Here is a 22,221-nt window from a genome sequence, read left to right as displayed (position 1 = left end):
AGAAAGCCTTTTTATTAGGGCCTCTAGTGATAGGACAAGGCATAATGTTTTTAAACTAAAACAGAGTAGATTTAGACTATATATCAGGAAGAAATTCTTTACTGTGAGGATGGTGAGGCACTGGAACAGGTTGCCCAGAGAAGTTGTGGATGCCTCATTCCTGGAAGAGTTCAAGGCCGGGCTGAACAGGGCTTTGATCAATGTGATTGAGTTGAAGATGTCCTTGCCCATGGCAAGGGGGTTGGATACATGATCTTTAAAGGTCCCTTCCAACCCAGACCATACTGTGATGTTCTGTGAATCCTGTATATAGTAGCATTGACAAGGACAAGTCATCTGAACCTCTAAGCTGATGGGGATGTGTGTTTGTTTGCCCATGCAGGGTTCGGAAGCATCATAACATCTCGGTTATGCTTGTTAGCACAAGGCAAACACATTAGTGCTGGGCTCTGCCCCATCCAGGCTTATACATGTCTCCTTGGCCTTATGCATGCTTCCTTGGGAATTCTGTATGTTACTTCAGCACAGAAGAGGTAGGAGCAAGGATCACCCCCACAAACATCCTAGTGCAGCCAAACTTGTTTTAACCTGCCCTTACTGGCAAGTCATTTTCCTTGGATACGTTCTCTTCCTCCACCCCTTCCACTCTTGCGGATCTAACCTGGGAAATGCATTCCCTTAGCGCACATCTTGGGGGAACACTGATGGGGGTGACAGGGAGGGAAGCTGGCTGTGAAGGGGTTGCGTGGGCAGCACAGGACGCAGCAGTGAGGAGGAAGGAAGGAGGCTAAGCAGCACAGAGCACCAGAGCAAAGCCCTCCTGTCACCTTTAGACTCTTGATGGATCTCCAGGCAGGGGACAGGCTCAGAGGAGAGCAGCTGAAGGCAGCAGGCAGCCGAGAGTTATGAATTTGTGGATGTTTTTGTTGGAAAAGCTAAGATGCTGCTGCATTTTGCACCAGATGGGACCATTTAAGGGCCTGTGATTTCATTTCTAGGTATAACATACAATATACATGCAGCTCACTAAAAGGTGTTCTAGAGTTGCCTGCCTCCTCCTTGTTGGAGGAGCAGAAACAGCTGGTCATTTGCTTAAAGAAGCAGATATTATTTTAATTACATTTTTCCTACCGCAGCCATCCACTACCACTGGAAAGTAAAGGAACTAATAGTTGTAGCTAAAGTTCTCTAATACTAAAGGACAATACTTGTTCAGTTAGTTTTACTGCTATTCATATAGCTTTGTATATCAGCCGACCCTTTTGTTGATAGGGTGTCTGAAGGGATCACGTGGGGATTTGTCAGACCTTCTGTAAGATGCCTGGGTTCGATATTGCTCTGGATCCAAATCCCACATTAATTTAATTGTTTCAATGAAAATCTAGCTGAAGCCAAAAACAATACACATCTTAATGTCTTCCTTCCCGCTAAGGCCATTTACTCTTTCATCCCCTCAAAGGTAACTAGCTGCTGCAGGGTAGGCTGAGGAGGAACTGGGGTCTTGGTTCCAGAAACAGAGTAAGTAGTTTTGAATATTCTGGTAGATGAGATAATAACCGTGGAATTAGTAAACTTGAGGCCTTATTTCATGAGAAGTGAGACCTGAAAGACCTTAGTACTGTCAGAAAGAGATTCAGTTTAATTTCAGAGTTGAATGGTGCCACTCTTACTAAATATCACCCTACTTCCTGCAGGACATGATCCCCTTCCTGCCACACTGCACTTGAGATGTGGGACTTCATCCTCATTCTTAGACTTGAAAAAGGGATTGTTATCAGCTGGATGTATCAAATGTAGACATCTAATCCAAGCTGTCTGTAACTAATCCTTTAAATGGTCAAGTTAAACTTTATTTTATTGTTGGTGCTGAAGTGAGTCACTGCTGTAAAATTTCTTAGGTGGCTGCTGTTCAGACAGGATGCATTGTAGGCATTAGAAAGAGGACAGGAAGAGCTGTTCTCTGCACAGGCAATCTGAGGGTCACCAAAGGTTACATTTTTAGTGAAGGTCAAAAATGAAAGGCCAGATTCTGACTACTCCCTTGCTCCATTAGTAGTAATGCTGTGTCCGTCTATCCGTCTTTCCTCGCCTAAGTGACTGCACAAAATGCTCTCTGAATGTGTTGAATTTGAAATGTAGGTTTCAATAATGCAGATTCCAGATGCTTTCCTCTCTTGTTCTTACCCTGATGGAATCAGGAATGGTGGTGGTTCATGCTGGGCATGTGCTGAATGGTGTAAGATATGAACAAAGTACTTCTGCTCTGGCAAATCTCCAGTTTACTCAAGTTAACACTAAGTCACAAATTGAGAAAGGGACCTCTATTAGCTGGTGGTCGTGGGGTTGGCAGGGGCTGGAGGTTGTTGCATTCTCAAAATATAAGATTTCATTCTGATTTGTTTCCTTTTGAGGGGTGGAATGGTTCAGACCAGCGAACAGTATGAATTTGTGCACCATGCACTGAGTCTATATGAAAGCAGACTTTCTGCAGAAGCTGTCCAGTGAAGCCAAGGAGGGTAAAACCGAATGTCAGTCTCTTGAGGTAATTTATTTCATTACCTACCAGCAACTTCTTCAAGGAGTTTACTGCAGTGGGAAGAGCGGCTTTGAGGCCAACTTCTGAAAGGTTTGCGGATGGTTTGGCAAAAGTATAGAGATTGCTGGACCCTTACTGTATATGAATGTATTGTGAGCTTCCCAAAAATGATTTATAAAGAAGGTACCGTACTGACACTACACATGGTTTTAACATATGTATCTAAAGGTGGATTTAATACTGTAATGCTGATATCTGCCATATGGAATGTATGTATGTGCTACTGCTGCAGTCAGATGGAAATTGGAACTTCCACAGGAGAAATGTTTATCAAGTGTATAAATGCTTTAACGTTTGCAAACTGTCTTGTGAATGGACTGTCAACCGTACTGTAAAGTGCTATTACTGATTATGTGGTGAGCTTGTTCCTTGGCCACATAATATTCTTGCTGCTAAAACTGCAAGTGTTCGATTACGGATTCAAATAGAGAAGATGAGATAAAAAATAAAAGTCTTGTTTTTGGAAATATTCAAAAGCAGTAATATTTTATATGGAAATATATGTTCTTCATACTATTAACTATTAACTATTAAATGTGTATTTACTGTAGGTCTTACAGAGCAGTTGCAGAGCACAATATCTGTTATTCAGTGTGTATGTATTTACCTTATACTGTTGATTGTCTTTGAACATGCTTCTGCTACAGACCTGAAGCCAGTGTATTTGTAAATTGTGTAAGTCATTTTACTTTTAAAAGAAACTTTGTAGCATATATTACATGGTAAGGATTTTAAATATTTGTCTGTCATTTACTAATACGGGATTTTTTGCTAATGTTGTTTATCTGCTCTATCCCTTTCAGTAAGAGATAGATGCCTTTACTGGTATGGACTGCTCCATGACAGGTTATACAAGAGAGAAAATGCTATTATGACTGTTTCCCTTACCGTTCAATAAGAGTTTATTTTAAAAGTGAAGCGCAAAGTTTGCATTATGAGTTACAGCACTGGAAGGTCTGTTTACAGGGTATAATGAGTTTTTAATGCAGTGATATTGATTTGCTTCATACTGCTAATAAATTACACTTGATATAAAATATTTACTGAAGTCTCTATTCTTCCCTACAGTAGTTAATGCTCCACACACTCTTGTACCCACATAAACAGGGACATCTCAGTACAATTTGGTTAGCCTCCAGCATGGCTTTAGGCCACTTGAGGGCCAATCCAGATGAGTTAGCAATCTCCCACTGACATGGAGCAAGGTGGATCACCTGATGGGAAGGCAAAGCCAGCATCACTTAATCCCTCAGGGGAGAATTTGCCTAAAAGCCAGCGCAGACTTAAGAGCTTTGCCACCTCCTCTTCCCCTTCTTCTCCTCCTCTCCACTTGGCTTTTAGAACTTGCGAGTTAGAACTATCAACATCGAGATTTTGCTTTATTACATACAGTTACAAAAAATTTGTATTTGGATAATACTGTATATACTTATTTAGCACCATCTGGACCATCTGCAGACTTGCAATATTTCACAGGCAACAAATTACAAAAAAGTATAATCCCTTTTCTTTCAGTCTAAAGAGGTTCAATATCATCTGTTTTAGTTTCTCAGGTGTTTGAAATTCTCTCTCTCTTTTGCTTGTATTTTTCCAAAATAAAGCAACTAGTAAACACTGAAGAATCATATGAAAGGACAAAGTGGTGTAAAACTCACCAAAACAATTGAATAGAAGGAAGTGCTCGTCACTGACTTTTTCCCCCTGTGAAGGCACATTTCCTTCCTAGCCTTCGCTTCACTTATCTGAGGTGGATTTTTTTAAGAGAAGCATGGGGAGTTGCTAGAGGGAAAATGGATTCTTTATTTTACGTCCTGGTTTCTACCTGTCTTGCCTTGACATTCTCAGGTAAGTGCCTCTCCCCACCTCCCCTCTGCTGTATTGCTCTTTCTGCTGCTGAGCAGAGCCCTCTGGGGCAGCTGGCAACTTAAGAAAAAGGAGTCTCTTCTTTGCTTACGTTCATACAAGAGGACTGGGGGGCAGGGCCAACATAGCCCATTCTGTTTAGGTTTCTTTCCAAAGGAAAATAAACTTTCTCCTTCTATGATGGAGATATCTTTTCTTCTTTTTAAGACTATCTTCTGCTAAATAATCCAGGAGCTGAGCTTTGGGACAAGGTCTTTGATGGGGAAATTCCCATTCTTTTTAATTCTTATTTTGTGAAACTTCCAGAGCCAGGGGCTTTCTGTGATATTTAGTTAGAAAATACCCAGATCTGTAAAAACAGGGGGATGACAAACCTCAACCAAGGGAAATAAATATGCACTTTTAAGTTAGCACTTTGCAACTTATGAGGCTGGAAATGTTTGAATAACTGAGATTATAAAATGAGGAAATTGTAACTAAGATGCGTGATAGAGTCTGTATTTGAAATATCCAATTCCATGTTCTGTAAAAATAAAAGTATGGATTGTGCATTGGTAACTTCAGGGTTCTTAGATGAATGCATTGTAGTTCTATTCATTTGAGTGTTTGGTCTTGATCTTAAGTGTGGTGGCACAAATTGCTAGTCTAATGTGATTTAGGATAGTGACAAAACTAACAGCTAGAAACACTGGAGTAAATCCAGTAAAATAGATGCACTTCCTATCAGTGAAGAGCCTCCATTCCTGTAATGGCACAGGCACTGAGAGGTACACAGATGTGGTAATGTCCTCTTATATGTTTTCTTCAGAAACACTATGTGTTTTGCTAAAACAATTTCCAGGCAGTAAATTATACTGCAAAAAGACTGTGTCATAAAATGGAGAATAAACAGAGAGTTTGTGTAGATCTCTGCATGCTTTCAAGCAGGGGAAATGGGCTATTTAGAAATGGTATTTAAAGCCAATTGCTCTGGGATTTCTTTTAAACCCAGTTTATTTTTTTCTTCATTTTTATATATAATGAAATCAAGGCCACCTTTGCCACAATAGTTGCTTTTTTTTAATTCTCACTTTTACATTACCAGCACTTGTGTCATGTGGGTTGTACATTTGGGTTTTCTTTAAAATAGGTTCAATGCATGGGAGGATTATCGAAAATTCAACATATGGAAAGTAGGAAGAAAGATTTATTTGCTGATGCATTTTAAATCATTAATTTGCTTTTTGTTAAATAATCGTCTGTATTGTGTTTTTCTGGAATTTTCCTCTTCCAGAAGGGTTTCTGATTATCCATGAACAGAAACAGCAGTGTCTTTCAGAAAAGAGAGGAGTCATTATGGAAAAGTGCAATATGACCAACCTCAACCAGCAATGGCAGTGGACAGCGGATGACAAGCTCCTTCATATGAAATCCAAACAGTGCCTGAGCATCTCTACACGCTCTGCTCTGTCATCTCGCAGCATCATCGTTGATTGTCCCCAGGCAGTCAGGTGGACTTGCCACAAGGAGGATGGGCTCCTGAAGGTAGCCAACAGCTCTCTCTTTCTCACAAAGCAAGGTCAGAAGGTAATGGCCAAACAGAGCAAGAAATACCTTCATACATGGATGCAGCTAGAAGCCAGTGAGACGGGAAAACCTGTTTATGTAAATCTGTGTTCAAAGCAAGGTGAGCTACTTCAAACAAGTATCCTGAAGTTTTGGTAACAAAAATGTCTGGTTTATGCTAACTCAAATGTTAAAAGTTATTATATTGTATTCATGCAGAAATACCTTTTTCACAGTTGAAAATAATTTAAAGAACCATGAAATGAACGGCTGAGATGAGTGCTGTCTTACTCACAAGTGGTGTGGTTTTCAAGCCATTTTATATTTTCAGGATGTCTTTCCTTTTCTCTACTCCCAGTCTTTAGCTCAAAGGGCTTATGTGTAAGCTCAGCTCACTATTCTTGTGTCATTTCCTTTTTCACTTTTAAACAGAATTGTGGGTCCTAGTCCCTAGTAATTTTTTTAAAATGTAGATGTATAAAAGTGTTTCTCCTCCCCGTTCATTTTATCATACAAATCCAGATTAAATCAAAAAATACATAGGCAAATCAAATACATACACAATTATTTATCTGATTAACTCAGATGCATGATTAGAACAGCCATATGGTTTACACATTCATGTGTTTACAAAGCGTTGCTTTGCCCTTAGATGCAGTATATATGAGAACATTCAAAATCCTGAAAATAATTAACTGAATCAAAATCTCCAAAATTCTTGCAGTAGCACTTGAAGATGCATAGGTCTGTGCATATACTTATAGATGTCCTGATGTACCTGTGTTTCCACATCCATAGCAAAAGGGAAGGTAGAACAGTTTGAATGCTGTTTAATAATACTTACCTTGATGTCCAGTCGTTAATCCTTCACGACAACCCTGTTGACATTCTTCTTGCATATTATTAAGCGGTTCTTCATGGTAAATAAGAATTACATGCAAAGTTATAGTTTTTATTGGGGAACACACAATTTATTCTTGTATTTACTGGATTAAAAAAAATACTTTTGCATATGGACAAGTTTAAAGGGACTATGGCTTTCTTATTCAAAGACACCATGAAAATTTAAGATTAGGTACCCAGGCAGTGTTTTAGATAGCTAGATGAAGTGTGGCCTAATTGTTAAAGTAACCTTACATCCTTTTCTTAATCATACTCAGAGGAGGAGCAATTTAAGACCAATGAATATTAAGACAATTGTCATGGAGTATTAAAATATCTTGTAGTTTATTTACTGTGTTCAGTGCTTTAAGAAATTAGCCTTAATCTTCCTGAAATGCTTTCTGTAGATGAGCCTGTTGATCCACTGTGTCAGTGGAGGACCAGGGAGAATATTCAGTCCCTACTGGATGCAAATGGAACAACTATGACAGGGGATGGGGACAAGGCTGAGGTACTTAATGCCTTCTTTGCCTCTGTCTTCAACAGTAAGGAAAGTTGTTCCCTGTGTGTACACAGGCAAGAGTTAGAGGAGTAAACCAAAGCTCCCGTGATCCAAGAAGCGGTGGTTAGAGGCTTGCTTGTCCAGCTAGACATCCATAAGTCTATGGGGCTGGATGACATCCATCCAAGAGTATTGAGGCAGCTGGCAGATGTGCTGGCCAAACCCATTTCCATCATCTTCCAGCAGTCCTGGCTGACAGGGGAAGTTCCACTAGATCAGAGGCTGGTTGATGTTGTGCCCATCTACAAGAAAGGTCAGAGGGAGGACCCAGGAAACTACAGGCCTGTCAGTCTGACCTCAGTGCCAGGGAAAGTCATGGAACAGGTGATCTTGAGTGCTATCATGAACCGGGTGATCAGGCCCAGTTAACATGGGTTCATGAAAGGCAGGTCTTGCCAAACTAATCTGATCGCCTTCTATGACAAAGTGACTCACCTACTGGACGAGGGAAAGGCTGTGGATGTGGTCTTCTTGGACTTCAGTAAAGCCTTTGACACAGTTTCTCACAGCATTCTGCTTCATAAGCTGTCAGCCTCTGGCCTGGACAGGCAAACACTCTCCTGGGTGGAAAACTGGTTGGGTGGCCCAGAGAGTGGTGGTAAATGGCATTAACTCCAGCTGGAGGCTAGTTACAAGTGGTGTCTGCCAGGGCTCAGTGCTAGGTCCAGACCTATTCAATGTGTTTATCAATAACCTGGATGAAGGCATTGAGTGCACCCTTAGCAAGTTTGCGGATGACGCTAAGCTGGGTGGAAATGTCGATCTGCTGGAGGGTAGGGAGGCTCTGCAAAGGGATCTGAACAGGTTGGACTGCTGGGCAGAGTCCAATGGCATGAGGTTTAACAAGGCCAAATGCCAGGTCCTGCACTTGGGGCACAACAACCCTATGCAGTGCTACAGACTAGGAGAAGTCTGTCTAGAAAGCTGCCTGGAGGAGATGGACCTGGGGGTGTTGGTTGACAGCGACTGAACATGAGCCAGCAGTGTGCTCAGGTGGCCAAGAAGACGGGTGGATGAGGTGCTGAGGAGTATGGTTTTCTGGTTGATAGGAATGGTTGGACTCGATGATCCTGTGGGTCTTTTCCAACCTAGTGATTCTGTGATTATAGAAGTTATCTCCTTTTTGACAGCTCTGGGAAGCTCTGCTGAGAAAACAACAGTTTATTATGATCCTCAATACCTAACTAAAAATTCCAGGCATATAAGAAACTCATGAAGAGTTGAAGTAGTGCAAAGAGATTAATAATAATAATAACAACAACAACTACAAGAACCAAATCTAGTGCCTACAGTGCTGATCTTGACATTCATATGCATGTCAAAATTTTCAGTGTCAAATGCATAAAATTAGTCTTCCAAGAACATCTGTCTACTTTCAGTGAAGGCAGTAGTGAATCAGCCTGAAATAACATATACAGTCTATATTTAGTGAAGATAGTAAAAACTGAACAAAGTCTTTGGAGCTGAAATGGCTGTAAGTTTTTCTGCTCCTGACTAACACCATATTTTGATAAAATTTACCCTTTGTTTCCATAGTAATCATAAAAATAGTGCTATTTTGGCAAAGGAGTAGCTCACTGAATCGCATCCCAAACGTCTTATCAGCCCAGATACAGTACAAGCTCCTATCTTTTATTCTGGTCCTAATTCAATTGTAAAGCATGACTTTTCCAAACCTGGGGAAATTCTGAGCTTGGATTTGGATTTCAAACCAGCCATCTGAAATATGTTTGGATATAGATTTTCTGCTATGGTCTTGACTTAGATGACTCTTTGTAAGAATCAGGATGAGTTTATATACATATCCCACCTCTGTTCATTCAGAGATCACTCTACATCTTAACAGCAGACAGTCCTTCTCACAAAAAGCCATGGTTGAATCTGACATCTGGTTGAAAGAGCTAACATGAAGAAGGGTCACAAGGTGTTGATCTCCCTTGATATGGTGAGACTTCAGTTCTCATCAAATTCACGAGGAGATTCTGGGCAGAGAGAGGAATAGTCCCAAAAGTGTCAAAGCCTTCTTTTCTCTAGCTGGCTCTTGGAATCAAAGATTGTCTAAATCCAGGATCCAGGAGAAGGTAGAGGAATGCAAACAGGGAGGAGGAAAACATGGGAGAGATGAAGAAGTAGAAGGCCAAGTGCTGGGTTCTGCACTTGGGTCGCAACAACAACATGCAGTGCTACAGATTGGGGATGAATGGCTGGAAAAGGATCTGGGTTGTTGGTTGACAGCTGGCTGAACATGAGCCAGCAGTGTGCCCAGGTGACTAAGAGGGCCAACAGCATCCTGGCTTGTATTAAGGAACAGTGTGACCAGCAGAACTAGGGAAGACATTGTCCCTCTGTACTTGGCAGTGGTGAGGCCACACCTTGAATACTGTGTTCAGTTTTAGGCCTCTCAGCACAAGAAAGACATTGAGATGTTGGAGCGCATCCAAAGAAGAGAAACAAAGCTGGTGAAGGGTCTGGAGAACAACTCCTGTGAGAAGCGGCTGAGGGAACTGAGGTTGTTTAGCCTGGAGAAAGGGAGACTCAGGGGAGACCTTATCACTCTCTACAACTACCTAAAAGGAGGTTGTAGCAAGATGGATGTCAGTCTCTTTTCCCAAGTAACAAGTGATAGGATGAGAGGAAATGGCCTCAAGTTGTGCCAGAGGAAGTTTAGATTGGATATTAGGAGAAATTTCTTCATGGAAAGGGTGGTCAAGAATTTGAACAGGATGCCCAGGAAAGTGGTGGAGTCCTCACCTCTGAAAGAGATGTAGATGTAGTGCTTAGGGACATGGTTTACTGGTTGACTTGGCAGTGTTAGGCTAATGGTTGGAGTCAAAGACCTTATGGGTTCTTTCCAACCTAAATGATTCTGATTCTAAGACACATGCACCTTCCTGGCACTCTTGGGAGAGGGGAAGAACACCAAAGAAAGGTGGTAGAAGGAAAGAAAGACAGCAACTCTTAGCCATATTTACATTCACATTATTATCTCTGGGCCTTCATTTTTTCCACACCTTCATTGATTGTAATGACTGTAGCAATACATCCATCGGTTCACAACAGGTTGCATTTTTGCATGTCTGACGTTCATAAATTTCTCCAGGACAAATTAGAACAGTGAGAATCAATAATTTTATTCATCTTTGAGCTGACCCCAATTTTTTTTCCTAAAAAACATTCACTCAAATCTGGTTTTATCTCCTTGAGTATGTTTACTTATATTATAACATTTTGTAAGTAAAAGAGCCGGCAACAACTATGTGAATCATAAAATACCAAAAATGGCTTGAATTTTCTTTCTTTCTTGATGTCAGCCAGTTAGATGCAGTCTTACATAGTATTTTTTTCTTATGTAATAGAGATCTGATTCATTTATGTTTCACTAGCACTTAAGCCTTACTTTTTTGAAACTGTGTTTTAGCTTTAAAAGAATAGGCAGATTGATACGATGCAATCTGTTTCAGAAAGCTGCACCATGCCAGCTTGTCTGAGTTTGAAAGCACCACTGTGGAGTTCTCAGCACTTGACAACTAACCACCACTCTTCCTCATCATACATACAAAACGTATGGATTTCCTTTTCTTGTAAGCAGCCTGCTGCTGTGCAGATGGATGCAGTCTGCAGTACCTCCCATGGATGAAATATGTGCTTAGTCAGAATGTCATAATTTCTCCTGAGTGTGCTACTGGTGATTACAATGGTATGTTCACACGCTGTATATCATTCAGCCACTAGCAATCAACACCAGTGTCAGTGCTGCAGTTCTGTTCCCATCAATTGTTTAATGACTGATTGCCAAAGAGACTGCTAGAACAATGCTAAACAGTTCTGAAAAACCCCACTGTTGAGATTTCTGTGTGCTCCACTGATGTCCAAACAGTGAGTTTTTTCTGTTTTAAAATTTTGGAACTCATGTTATACATAAATCTATTTGCTTGGGTCTTATTACGTGCAGTTTTCTTTTATGAGTGCCTGCTGTTGAAGAAGAGATATGAGGGTCCTTATGCTGGGACCATCGTGAGTTTCCTTATGACAAGGATATATACCTGGATTCTGATTTGCTTGAAGTGAGGGCAGATATGAACCCTACTAGCCAATCCAATATAGCATACACAGAAAATGCCTGATGTTCCAGTACTGCATAGTGCTATGCAGAAGCCTTTTCCATCCACAAGTTACAGGTAAGAGATTGTTGTCAGTCTTTGCTGGGAAAGATCCTTTAGCTGGAAACCCTTTAGCTGGGTAGCCCTGAACTTAACAAGAGGAGCTAGACTGTGCAATGACCATATGCTCATTCACTGCACTTCTTCAGGTTGGTGGAATGTTTCTGAGGACCAAGCATTTGGCTTTCACGAGGGTCAAGCCCATGAAACAAAGCTTGAACAAGGAATGCTGGTTATTCCCTGACTGCTGAGTCACATAGATGTCACTGGAGCACCAGCTTTCCTAAAGCACAATTGCACTGGGCCACAAACGTCTTCCTGTTGGAATTGCTGCTATTTATCTGTAAATAAAGCCAAGAATTTTTTTAATATGTTTTTTTAAGTTGGGTGTGTAAATCTATATTTAGGAACCCTTCAGGAAAGGGTGGCCTTTGTTTCTAAATGGCTGCTGACCACTCAGATGTACTCTTTTTTAGCTATCTTTCTATCAGCAAGTTCTATTCCTCACTGAACTTGGAGGTATCTGAAAGGCACAGAGCCAGCAGGCCTAATTCTTTCCAAGTCCTTGGGGCTGGCATTTCTAGTTGCCTGCTTCAGAATTCCAGAGAATCCCAATAGTAGGAGATCCACAGGAATGATGACCCACATGGAATTTAGACTAAGTCTGGACTTGTGTCAGCTAATAGGTTTGTTTCAGCACCTGACAGCAGCTTCAGCAGAGGGCTGCCCCTGCCAGAGTCTTCCCCATCCATTTGGTGGGGGCCAGGACGGTATGCGAAACAGGACCACAGCCAACTTTGCACCACAGGCACCCCACAGGGGATTCTGCAAGTGCAACAGCAATAGCATGAGGATGGTCATGCAGTGTTGAACCAGCCTGAGGATTCAATGAAACCCTTTGCACAGGTGTAAAAGGGAGCAGAATTATATCTGTAGTGTTGTTTTCAGTGCCTTGATATGGAAAAATATTTGATCAACATTTTTCGTAATTAAATGGAGACTTGGAGATTTTTATTAGATAAAAGGAGAGCAAATGTTTAATGTGGTTATCAATCCATTCCAACAAACCAATGCATTTCAAGACAATCCAAAACTGTGTACCAGGTGAATGCACTGTGCTGTCAAACACAGGAAAAACTTGTGTGAAAGTGTCCCTTACAAGGACTTACAATCTCATTTTTTATTTCTGGATGCAAATTAGAGTACTGTATGTTCTTTTATATAAACATGTTAGCGTATATATTTACACATAAAAAAAAGCCTCCACCATGTCGACTTCATGGAAGCTCACCCACTGATCCTTTGAGTAAGAGGTAATCACGCATTGGCCTGCTAAGACATCATAATTGCACACCAAGTAATTACATTTGGAAGCTTCTGCTGCAATTTAACCCAGTCATTACATTTTTTTAGAGGGTTTGTGAGCTAAAATTGTTATAAATGGCAAACAGCCCAGTGGCTCAGCAGCAAAACAAGGTTCTGTCATGCTGGAGACCCCAGTTCAAGGACAGACAAAGTGTCTTGGGCGTTGAGCCAATGCACACTAACTGTGCTCCAGCAATGGCAGGGAAGCTTTCTGTGAGAAGGGGCCAGTGAGTAATTCCAATTGCTTAGCTGAAATGTAATGCTACCAGATGTAGAGGCCACCACAGCTTGAACCCTGCCCTCACCGCCACAAAGAAAGGATATTAAATACATACCAATGGGGAGGAAGAGCCATGAAAATGTGGAGGAAAAATGTGTAGTAAAATCTTTCCTGCACTCTAATTGCAACTTTGGCGTTCTCTGAAGGATACGTGACTAAAACAGCAAATCCACCATTATATTTGCAGACACTTCAGTTAACTGATATGATTGTTAGCTGAACAGAAGTCAGGGGTTAGCATGGTCTCTGCATGGGACTGATTTGAAAATCCAAGAGGAATGTCCCATGTGGGCACAAGGAACTTATTTTGAATAAATATCTTTAACAAAAAAAATGATATTGAACGCATTATCTTGAACAATTATCTTGAACAAAGCCATATTTTGAACTTAGTGAACTAAAAGCAGATGAGAATCTGGCCTGTGTACTTAGAAAGGTAGGGAAGCTGACCATATAAAGCTGAAACTGTGTACTGTTTGATAGACTCAAGCAAGTGAATGAAAATGTTGTGCTGTAAATGACAAAGTACAGCCTTTCTCTTCACTTCAGAATCATTGATGAACTGTATCTAAAATGAATGGCATGAATGTTCACGGAAATTATTTTTTTCCTGCTTTTGTTCTGCGGATACGTTAGTACTGGTGCAAAATACGTTTGCACTGAAAACAAAAAAAAAATATAGAACTGACAGGTGCACTTAAACTACTTAGAAGATATATATATTGGCATCTAAAGAATTATTTATAAATACGTAGAGCTGATTTTAATTAATTTCCTTTATTTGTCTTAGATCTCCAAGACACAGAGACTTCTGTGCTGAGTACTAGACCTACATCCTCCACTTCAAATGCTGTTACTTCTAGTCCTGAAAATCTGCTGAAGAGTAGCACAGAGATGTTCATCAGAAATGTGACTGAACACTTCAGTAAAAATCTTATTGAAAGCCTCTACTTTGACTTGAAATCTGCAGTAACAGAGAAACCCTGGATTCCAACAACTACTTTTCAATACTCTAGCACTACAGAAGAGGTAAGGAAGCGGCATTATTGATTGATTTTTATTAGGCCTGCTCCACTCTGTGGAGCCTGATAGCTATTGCACGTTGATGTTTAGTGGACTGAAAAAAACTACAGGACTAAGCTTTGTTCTTTATTTTGGTGGGATGTATTGTTGATTCAGATAGTGTCCTTTGCTAGAAACATAGCTGCAGAAAAATTCTGCTTCTGTACAGCACAGTTCTGATGTGCACAATACACTCAAAAAATATCTAAGCAAGAGAGAAATGATTGGGATAGCTGGGGAGCAATGAAAAACATGGAGGTAGCAGGGACCTGGGTTTCTGCTCTGACTGACTTAGCCTCTGCCATTGGTTTGTTGCATGACATGAGGATCTAGCTCTAATTACGGTCTAAGAATAACAGTATGGTTTATGACTTTATTTAGGATATTTGAGTCCTCAAATTACATATGTGGATTATAGACAAAAGCAAGCGAAATCTGAATGCTTTAATTCTAACAAGAAACACTACCCTTGACCCTGGTCAGCTTATCTACTGATGTATAGTCAGAACGGAGACACACTGCTACAACTTGATCTCTTCTCTGTCCAACCACAAACAGCCTGCCAGAGGAGGGGAACAGGAGTGCCAGCCCCATCCATGGACAAAGCTAGGCAGTGTGCACTCAGTACCACCCCATCAGTTTCTAGTCATATTTTTATGAGTGAGCAAGGCACAGTTAAGTAATTTGAGAGCAAATCTGGAATCATCATTGCCAAAATGTGCCTGAGGTAAAACATGCAGGATATTATTGGTCACTGTCTTGATATCAAGGGTGGTTTACAACTGAAAATCCCTAAATTCCCTGTGGGTTCTTGTCCAACAGACCACACTGTACTCAGTATAGTGGGGCAGGCAAACATATTGATTCAATTATTACTTTGGGCGTCAGTGTTACTGTGGATGAAACTAAGAAATGTGTTTTGCATTTGGGAGGGCTGTGGATAGAGCAATCAGTACAAACTAGTAGGAACATCACTAGAGACTGGGAGAAAGGAGTAGTGTCACCCAGGACTATGTTGATCCAAATAACCAACTCGAAGGTTTATAGACCCTGTCACTGCTGTTGTAGTGCTGGTGAGGGGATGAGACTGAACTGATGATGGATGAACTGCATCTTGTTCCACAGCTGATGGAGACAGTTCTTTTAAAATATGATTATACTGTCTTGGTGCAGGCAGGCCGAGCTAATTTCCCTGAGCCCTCTGTCTATATGCACACCTCCTGCACAGAATTCTGGTCTCCAAAGAAAAATGTCCTATATAATCTGGTATTATCCAAACTGCCTCCAGCACTTCTTCTAAATAATCACACCAGTGCTTGAGAAATGGCTTTGTTTGAAATGAAACTACTGCCTCCTGTGTTCCTACCCCAGTTCACATCCTGATTCACATGATTGGCACTGAGTCATTTATAACAAAGCTTTCAAACCAGAATCCTGATGATAAGCACTCTGAGTATATCGACAAAAAAAAAAATTATTAATATCTGTACTTGAGAATCTCCAGGTGAGTGTGGACATTTGAATCTAGATACAGCATTTTAGACACACACAAACTTAACACATTGGCCTCCATATTCCAGCTTCTTTGCCTGCAAATTGGAATTAAAAATATTTTTTTCAAACTCGCAAGGAGTTTAAAGGATTAATTGTGTTTAACATGACACTTTGGAAACACATCGACCAAGTAAGCACTGGGGACTGCTAAAGAGACAATACCTTCTCTTAACTGACTTTGCCCAGGCTAGATCCTCTTGTTTGTAGAAGCAAAGCCTTGATGTTATTTGCCTGTGAGCATACCCGTTTTGGAGGGGACAATGGTGACACCTGAATTGAACAAAATGTTTGGTTTAGAGCAGCCTTGGATTTCAAGTAAAACTGCAGTTTGCACTTTCAAGCCATGACAAAAGCTATGCAAAGCCCATTTCCTCCTGATTAGAGAGACACAGAGAAAGGCTGGTGTTAAAAAAAAAAGGTCAGGAAACCTTGGGAAAGTGTCTGAAAGGGACTTTGGAGCCTGCTATTAGAGACACGTCCGGCCACTCCCAAAACTCACTTCCAGTTCTTTTTTCTTTTTTCTTTTTTAATTAGTTTCTTGGCTTGCCACACAGATCGGTAAATGTTAAAGGCTGTGTGACTGCTGATTTGCTAAATGCCCATTTATTCAGTCTGGAAATAATTACTGGTATTATCTTGGCTATTCTATATAAACAGATTGCCACCACTGAATTGTGGACCCCCTCCTGTTTTATTCTAGTGTTGGCATAGTCATCTGTGGTAGATCTTGCCCTTACAGCAGCTTTGTGCTTGATAACAGGCAGGAAGAAGTCTCAAAACCCTTAATAAACCACTACTTTCCTAACAATATAGCAGAGTAGTTTTAAAGATTTTACAATAGCAAGAATAAGAGAAATAAAGTAGGAACTTCTAAATTATGGGCAATGCTGAGAAGCAGCAACATCACTCTTCTCCAGTCATTATTTTACATTAACTTTGAGAGACAAACAAACTTCTATAAGGTCTTTAAATTCAACCTGTGGCAGTTTCAGTTTCTTTCCTGACATTTTAAAGTTTGCACTGATTCTCTTTTTTTAACTTCCATACATGACATCTACTTAACTAATTTACACCTACATATCTGAATTATATCTTCCCTGCAAATTCAGATTATGGATGTTTTCAAAAATACCTACAATGTGAGTTCCACTTTCCAAGAACAAGTGAGTTACTCCAAATATTCTCATTTTCAGAGAGGGGTTTGAAGTAATCCAGACTTCCTCATAAGCTTTGGGATTTGCTCTTCCTCAGTGCTGGAAAAATACTGGTGTGGTTTATGCCACTAGGTGTCAAAAGCATAGTCATCTGAAGATAAATTTAGGCTGTAAGCAATCTCTCATATGAACTGATTACAAGACACTATTTTAGCCTCAGTTTGGGTCTAATACAAACCCTTTTCATTTTCCATCAATGGTTTATCACTGTACAAGCTCTTTGAGACGCAGTCCCTCCTTTGGTCTGAAGTACATGAAACATCTCTTTGAAGGAAGATCTTGTTCTGCAATTGGCTTGAGAACAGCATAATAATCAACATATATTTATATCATCACTTAAGGTGATGTTCACGAGTTATTAACCACCCCAGGCCTTTAGGGAGTAAAGCCCAACACTTCCAGTGCCACGTCCCAAGTACCAGGCATGGAGCTTTACTGGAACAAAGAAAGCTTTCCACAGGCACAGGTGCCACCCACAAATGCTCAGACCTTCAGTTCCTGAATGAGAATTTCTGAATGAAAGCTAAGGTTTTTCAGACATTTGCATCTTCTTTTACAGTTTCATGCCCAGAAAATCTCTACGACAGCAGCTCCCCTAACAGGCAGACTAACGTCTGTGAACCCTAGCACTTTTTTCTCCCCAGAATAGGAAAAAGTAAAATAGAGATGGTGTTGAATTTGCTTGTGATCCTGCTTTTAGAAGTTAAAATCCCACATGCATCATACAGCACAGAAAGGTGCAGAAAAGTGCCATTCCCATGTGAAGAAAGTAAATGCCAAATTCCTCCTCTTTTATGCAATCTCAGGTTTACCCCATGGCTGCTATGTTACTGTCTATTTGAGCATCTGAATGTCCAAAACACCTCTGGCTACATTTCTTCTCCGTTACCCCACCCCACGTACCCACACATGCAAATTTTAAGACGCTGAAACCTAAATAAGGAGGAGACGTGCATGCATGATAGAAACTGCTGCAGCCAAATCTGGAGTTGCACACAGCTTGTTTGTCGCAGTCTGAAAACAGGGAGACTTTCTAGCTTTCTGTGGTATGTGTAGCTTTATCTTGGGAGTTATTCAGGGGATGTGGGAAGGAGTTGTTTCAAGGACACAAGTCGATGCCGAACAAAACAAGAAGCTGGAATAACTTGAACAATGACAGACAGAGTACACCTCCACTGGTGTCTGGAGCTGCAGGCAGAAGCTGCAGGCTTCTTGCCACGATGCCTCTGGTTGTGGTGCTGCAGGGCCAGGGAGAGGATGGAGGCCTTGGTGATCTGCATCCAACCCCTAAAAACCTCAGTGTTTGAGACACAGGAGATGGAATGGCAGTTTAGTGATGGCTGAAGTCAAGAGATGGGGCAGGTGTGAGGAGTGGCAGGCATGAGAAGTGAACATACTGGGTGAGGAGGCCGTGAAATGAGACAGGCATGAGGCAAGGTGACCATGAGGTGAGGCAGCTATGAGGGGTAGCAGGCATGAGGACACGATGGGGACACGCAAGGCAAGGCAGCCATGAAGCAAGGCAGGTGTGAGACATGGTGAGCACGAGGCGATGTGGGCATAAGACGAGGCAGCCAAGAGAGGTGGGAGGCATGAGGAGAAGGGGGCATGCAAGTCAAGCTGGCCATGAGTCAAAACGGCCATGAGGTAAGGCAGACGCGTGGACAGGCAGGTGCAAGGAGAGGTGGTTGTGAAGTGAGGTGGCCATGAGGCAAGGCAAGTTGGCATCAACTATGGTTTAGTAGTGACAGGTATGGTTGGACTCAATGATCACAGAATCACAGAACAGTTTGGGTTGGAAGGAACCTTAAAAATCATCTAGTTCCAACCCCCCTGCCAGGGGCAGGGGCATCCCACCAGACCAGGCTGCCCAAGGCCCCATCCAACCTGGCCTCGAACACCTCCAGGGATGGGGCAGCCACAACCTTCCCGGGCAGCCTGTGACAGGGTCTCACCACTCTCATAGTGTAGAAATTCTTCCTTATGTCCAGTCTAAATCTGCCCCTCTCCAGTTTATACCCATTCCCCCCTGTCCTATCTCTACAAGCCTTTGTGAACAGTCCCTCCCCAGCTTTCTTTTAGCCCCTTCAGGTACTGGAAGGTCGCTATAAGGTCTCTTCAGAGCCTGCGGTGGGGACAAATCCCAAGGGAGAGGCGACAACGGGAGGAAGGAGTGAGGAAGGAAGGGAGGTGGGGTGGGAGAGGAGAAGGGAGGACGGTGGGACCCGCAAGGAACGAGGGCGGCATCCGGGGACCCGGGAGCGGCGTGAGGCCGTGGGGGGGTTCCCGGGGCGCGAGGAAATCGCCTCCCGATTGCGGAAACGGCGGGGAAGGGCTCCGGCCGAGCCAGCCCGGGTCAGCATGGCAGCGTGGGAAGCGGCGGCCGCCTCCCCCGCCTCTCGGGCAGCCCCCATCCCGTCCCGTCCCGCCCCGGCTGCGGGGGAAGCGGCGGGGCGGCCGGGGCAGCGCCGGGGCGCATGCAGCCAGCGGGGCTCGGCGGGGAGCGGGCGGCCCGCCGCGGCCGCTTCGCTTCGGCGCAACCCCCCACCCCCGCACCCACCCCGCTCCTGCCCTCCTGCCCCTCCCGGAGAGGGGCTTCGGCGATAAAAACCGTCGGCGATGCTCAGCTATGGAGCGGGATTCGCCCTGTGGACGGCGCTGGCCCTGACCAAGGTGACCGGGGCGGTGCGGGGGTCGCCCCCCCCCTCCACCCCGGCAAGTCCCGGCTGAGCCCGGGGGCCGGGAGGGATGAGCCCGGGGAGGGCACCCGGTGCCCCCAACGGCCCAGCTGCAGCGGGGACGGGATTTGAGGAGAGATCTGCGGAGGGACGAGCCCAGGGAGGGCACCGGCTGCTCCGCAGCAGCCCAGCGCGCAGCGGGGATGGGGCTTGGGGTCAGGATTTAGGAGGCATGAGCCCAGGGAGGGAACCCTCTGCCCCCAACAGCGCAGCTGCAGTGGGGACACGATTTAGGAAGAGATTTGAGGAGGGATGAGTTCAAAGACGGCCCCGGCTGCCCCGCTGCGGTGCCCCGCAGCAGCCCAGCTGCAGCGGGAAGAGGCTTTGGGACGGGGCTTGGGGAGGGATGAACCCAAGGAGGACACCGGCTGCCGGCGGAGCCCGTCCGGGTCTCTGAGCTTCTCTCCTCTGTCCGCAGGCTGCGCCGAGGGAGGCGGCGGGATGCATCGCCGACCTGCTGGAGCGGGACGTCCGCGGGCAGAGCGTGCGGCTGCGCTGGGGCTCCGCGGGGCGCGGCTGCGACTTCAGCGTGTCCGGCAGCTCCGAGGACGGGGAGCCGGCCGGCTGCCTGCCCTCCCCCGCGGGGAACGGCTCCTTCGGCTGCACCGTGCGGGGCCTGAGCGCCGGGACGCGGTACCAACTGCGCATCGAGCCGCTGGCCGGCGGGGAGCCCGTCAACATCTCCGTGCGCACAGGTACGGGCGCGGCAGGTGCGGGAAGGGGGGGTGGGGGGGCGCTTCGAGCGGCTGGGGGAGCAGGGGTGGGCTTCACAGCTCCCATGAACCTGCCGTGTTTGCCGAATGGAGCTGCCCTGCCCTGGGACTGTCTTTACCACGCTGCCTAAAGTTAGCTCAGGAGGCTTGGAAGAAGATGCTGTCGGAGACTGGATCCCTGCTGGGAGTACGTTTCTGCTGCTCCTCAACCCCTTAAGCTGCCATCCAGCAGAACACTTTAAGAAGTAATATCCCGTAACAACCTTTGTGCTCAAGCAAGCCTGCTGGCTTTGTAGTTCCTCAGGTGACGGCTTACTTGCTGTGTTTAAAATACCATCTATTTCATGGCAGGTGGATCCTGTTCAAGGATAGCTCATTGCTTCAGCCCATTTCTGTACTTTTATTCTGTTTAACCAGAGTCTGAAAGTCAGAAAGTAGGGCTGAAACTTCTTGCTTGTACATTTTCCTCGAGTGCAGCCGGTGAGGTGTTATGATGTTCATTTGCGTGCAGGACACCTACGGTGTCACATCCCTGACCGACTGTAAAGATGTTCCAGCGGCCGAGGAAAGTCTCCTTTCTGTGTGTTTGTGTGTGCGTGTGAACAACTTAACGGGGAAGCACTGAACGATGTAGAAGCCACTGGCTGCAGGGACAGAACTGGGGTCTTGCAACCTGTATTTGTGTTTTCGTAAAGATGGCGAAACACGGTATTGTCCAAACTCTGACTGTTGATAACAGAAGACTCAAAACAGAGATGTCTTAAATGAGGTTCATCATTAAATGCCTCCTTGATTTGCTTCTAGAGTCTTAGCTTTGCAGAGGTATTTTGTAGTTTTAGTACTGAAGATGACAGCAGCCAAATATTTAACAATTACTGGTTCAGAGACATCAGTTACTGTCAGCCTCTTTTCCCTGCAGTAACCATACAGGTGCATTAAATAGTCTCCATTAATTTGCTTTGTTAACTCAAATTAAAAGAAGTCTAGCCTGCTGGTGTGATAGCTGTACAGTAAGCACAAATCATGTCACTTTGTAAAAATGAGTAATGGTTTCTGTACAGACAGTGATTTAAATCCGTGTCATGCATCATTCCAAATGTTTTTAATATTGATGACTTGTAATTTGACAACGGAAAGAACAGATCAACCATTGTCAGAATGACAGCTATAAGTCACCATCACTGCCGAAGAGTAGAAACCTATTATTGAATACTGGCATAGAAGCTGAGGAAAAGATACCACTTTAGACCACATTTTGATTAACGTGTAATCATTCAGACAGTAACTTGTGCATGTCTTTTATTACTTTTTTTATCAGTAAATAGATTTTGCAAGACTGTAAGGTGACAAAAGTGATTGAAATCAACTGCTGATTATAGTCATATTATGTAGCTGATGTCAGTGTGGAAAGACTGGTTGAAGCTTAAGTTGAAATACTACAAATTAGTGGACTGTAGTTGAAGTGAGGCTTATGCTTGGGTTTTAGATAGCAGAGATCAGTCAAAAGCATGAGATAAGAACAGAGAAATCATGAAGATTTCCTGCAAAGACAGTGCTCAGTTTCCTCTGTGATTCCTTGCTTTTCTTGATTCAATTACATCTGTTGCATTGCTTGATTGTGTTTAAAATACACAATTAACTCCAAAATTTGTCAATTTATTTTTTCTAAAGAGTATATAAGGTTTGC

The 22,221-nt window shown here is 43.3% G+C and overlaps 2 protein-coding genes across 6 annotated transcripts in view; both read left to right on the top strand.

Moving 5' to 3' along the window:
- The window catches only part of PTPRR (protein tyrosine phosphatase receptor type R), a 149,175-nt gene extending 145,574 nt beyond the window's left edge, over window positions 1-3,601 (top strand). The window contains exon 14 of the mRNA XM_069857441.1: window positions 2,412-3,601. Within this exon, the coding sequence (XP_069713542.1) occupies window positions 2,412-2,505 (94 nt within the window). The 3' untranslated portion in view covers window positions 2,506-3,601. The remainder of the gene's footprint in view (window positions 1-2,411) is intronic.
- A 690-nt stretch (window positions 3,602-4,291) lies between these two features.
- The window catches only part of PTPRB (protein tyrosine phosphatase receptor type B), a 66,197-nt gene continuing 48,267 nt past the window's right edge, over window positions 4,292-22,221 (top strand). For 3 of the 5 annotated variants that reach the window (XM_069857419.1, XM_069857399.1, XM_069857388.1), the window contains exons 1-4: window positions 4,292-4,441; window positions 5,733-6,125; window positions 14,044-14,282; window positions 20,240-20,516. In XM_069857419.1, the coding sequence (XP_069713520.1) occupies window positions 4,387-4,441; window positions 5,733-6,125; window positions 14,044-14,282; window positions 20,240-20,516 (964 nt within the window). In that variant the 5' untranslated portion in view covers window positions 4,292-4,386. Of the gene's footprint in view, window positions 4,442-5,732; window positions 6,126-14,043; window positions 14,283-19,631; window positions 19,757-20,239; window positions 20,517-22,221 lie in introns of those variants that run through there. The other 2 variants (XM_069857409.1, XM_069857428.1) reach the window with 2 other exon arrangements.

Source organism: Phaenicophaeus curvirostris, chromosome 1 (genome assembly GCF_032191515.1).
Source record: "Phaenicophaeus curvirostris isolate KB17595 chromosome 1, BPBGC_Pcur_1.0, whole genome shotgun sequence".
NCBI classification, from domain to species: domain Eukaryota; kingdom Metazoa; phylum Chordata; class Aves; order Cuculiformes; family Cuculidae; genus Phaenicophaeus; species Phaenicophaeus curvirostris.
This window is presented reverse-complemented; position numbering and strand designations above follow the sequence as displayed.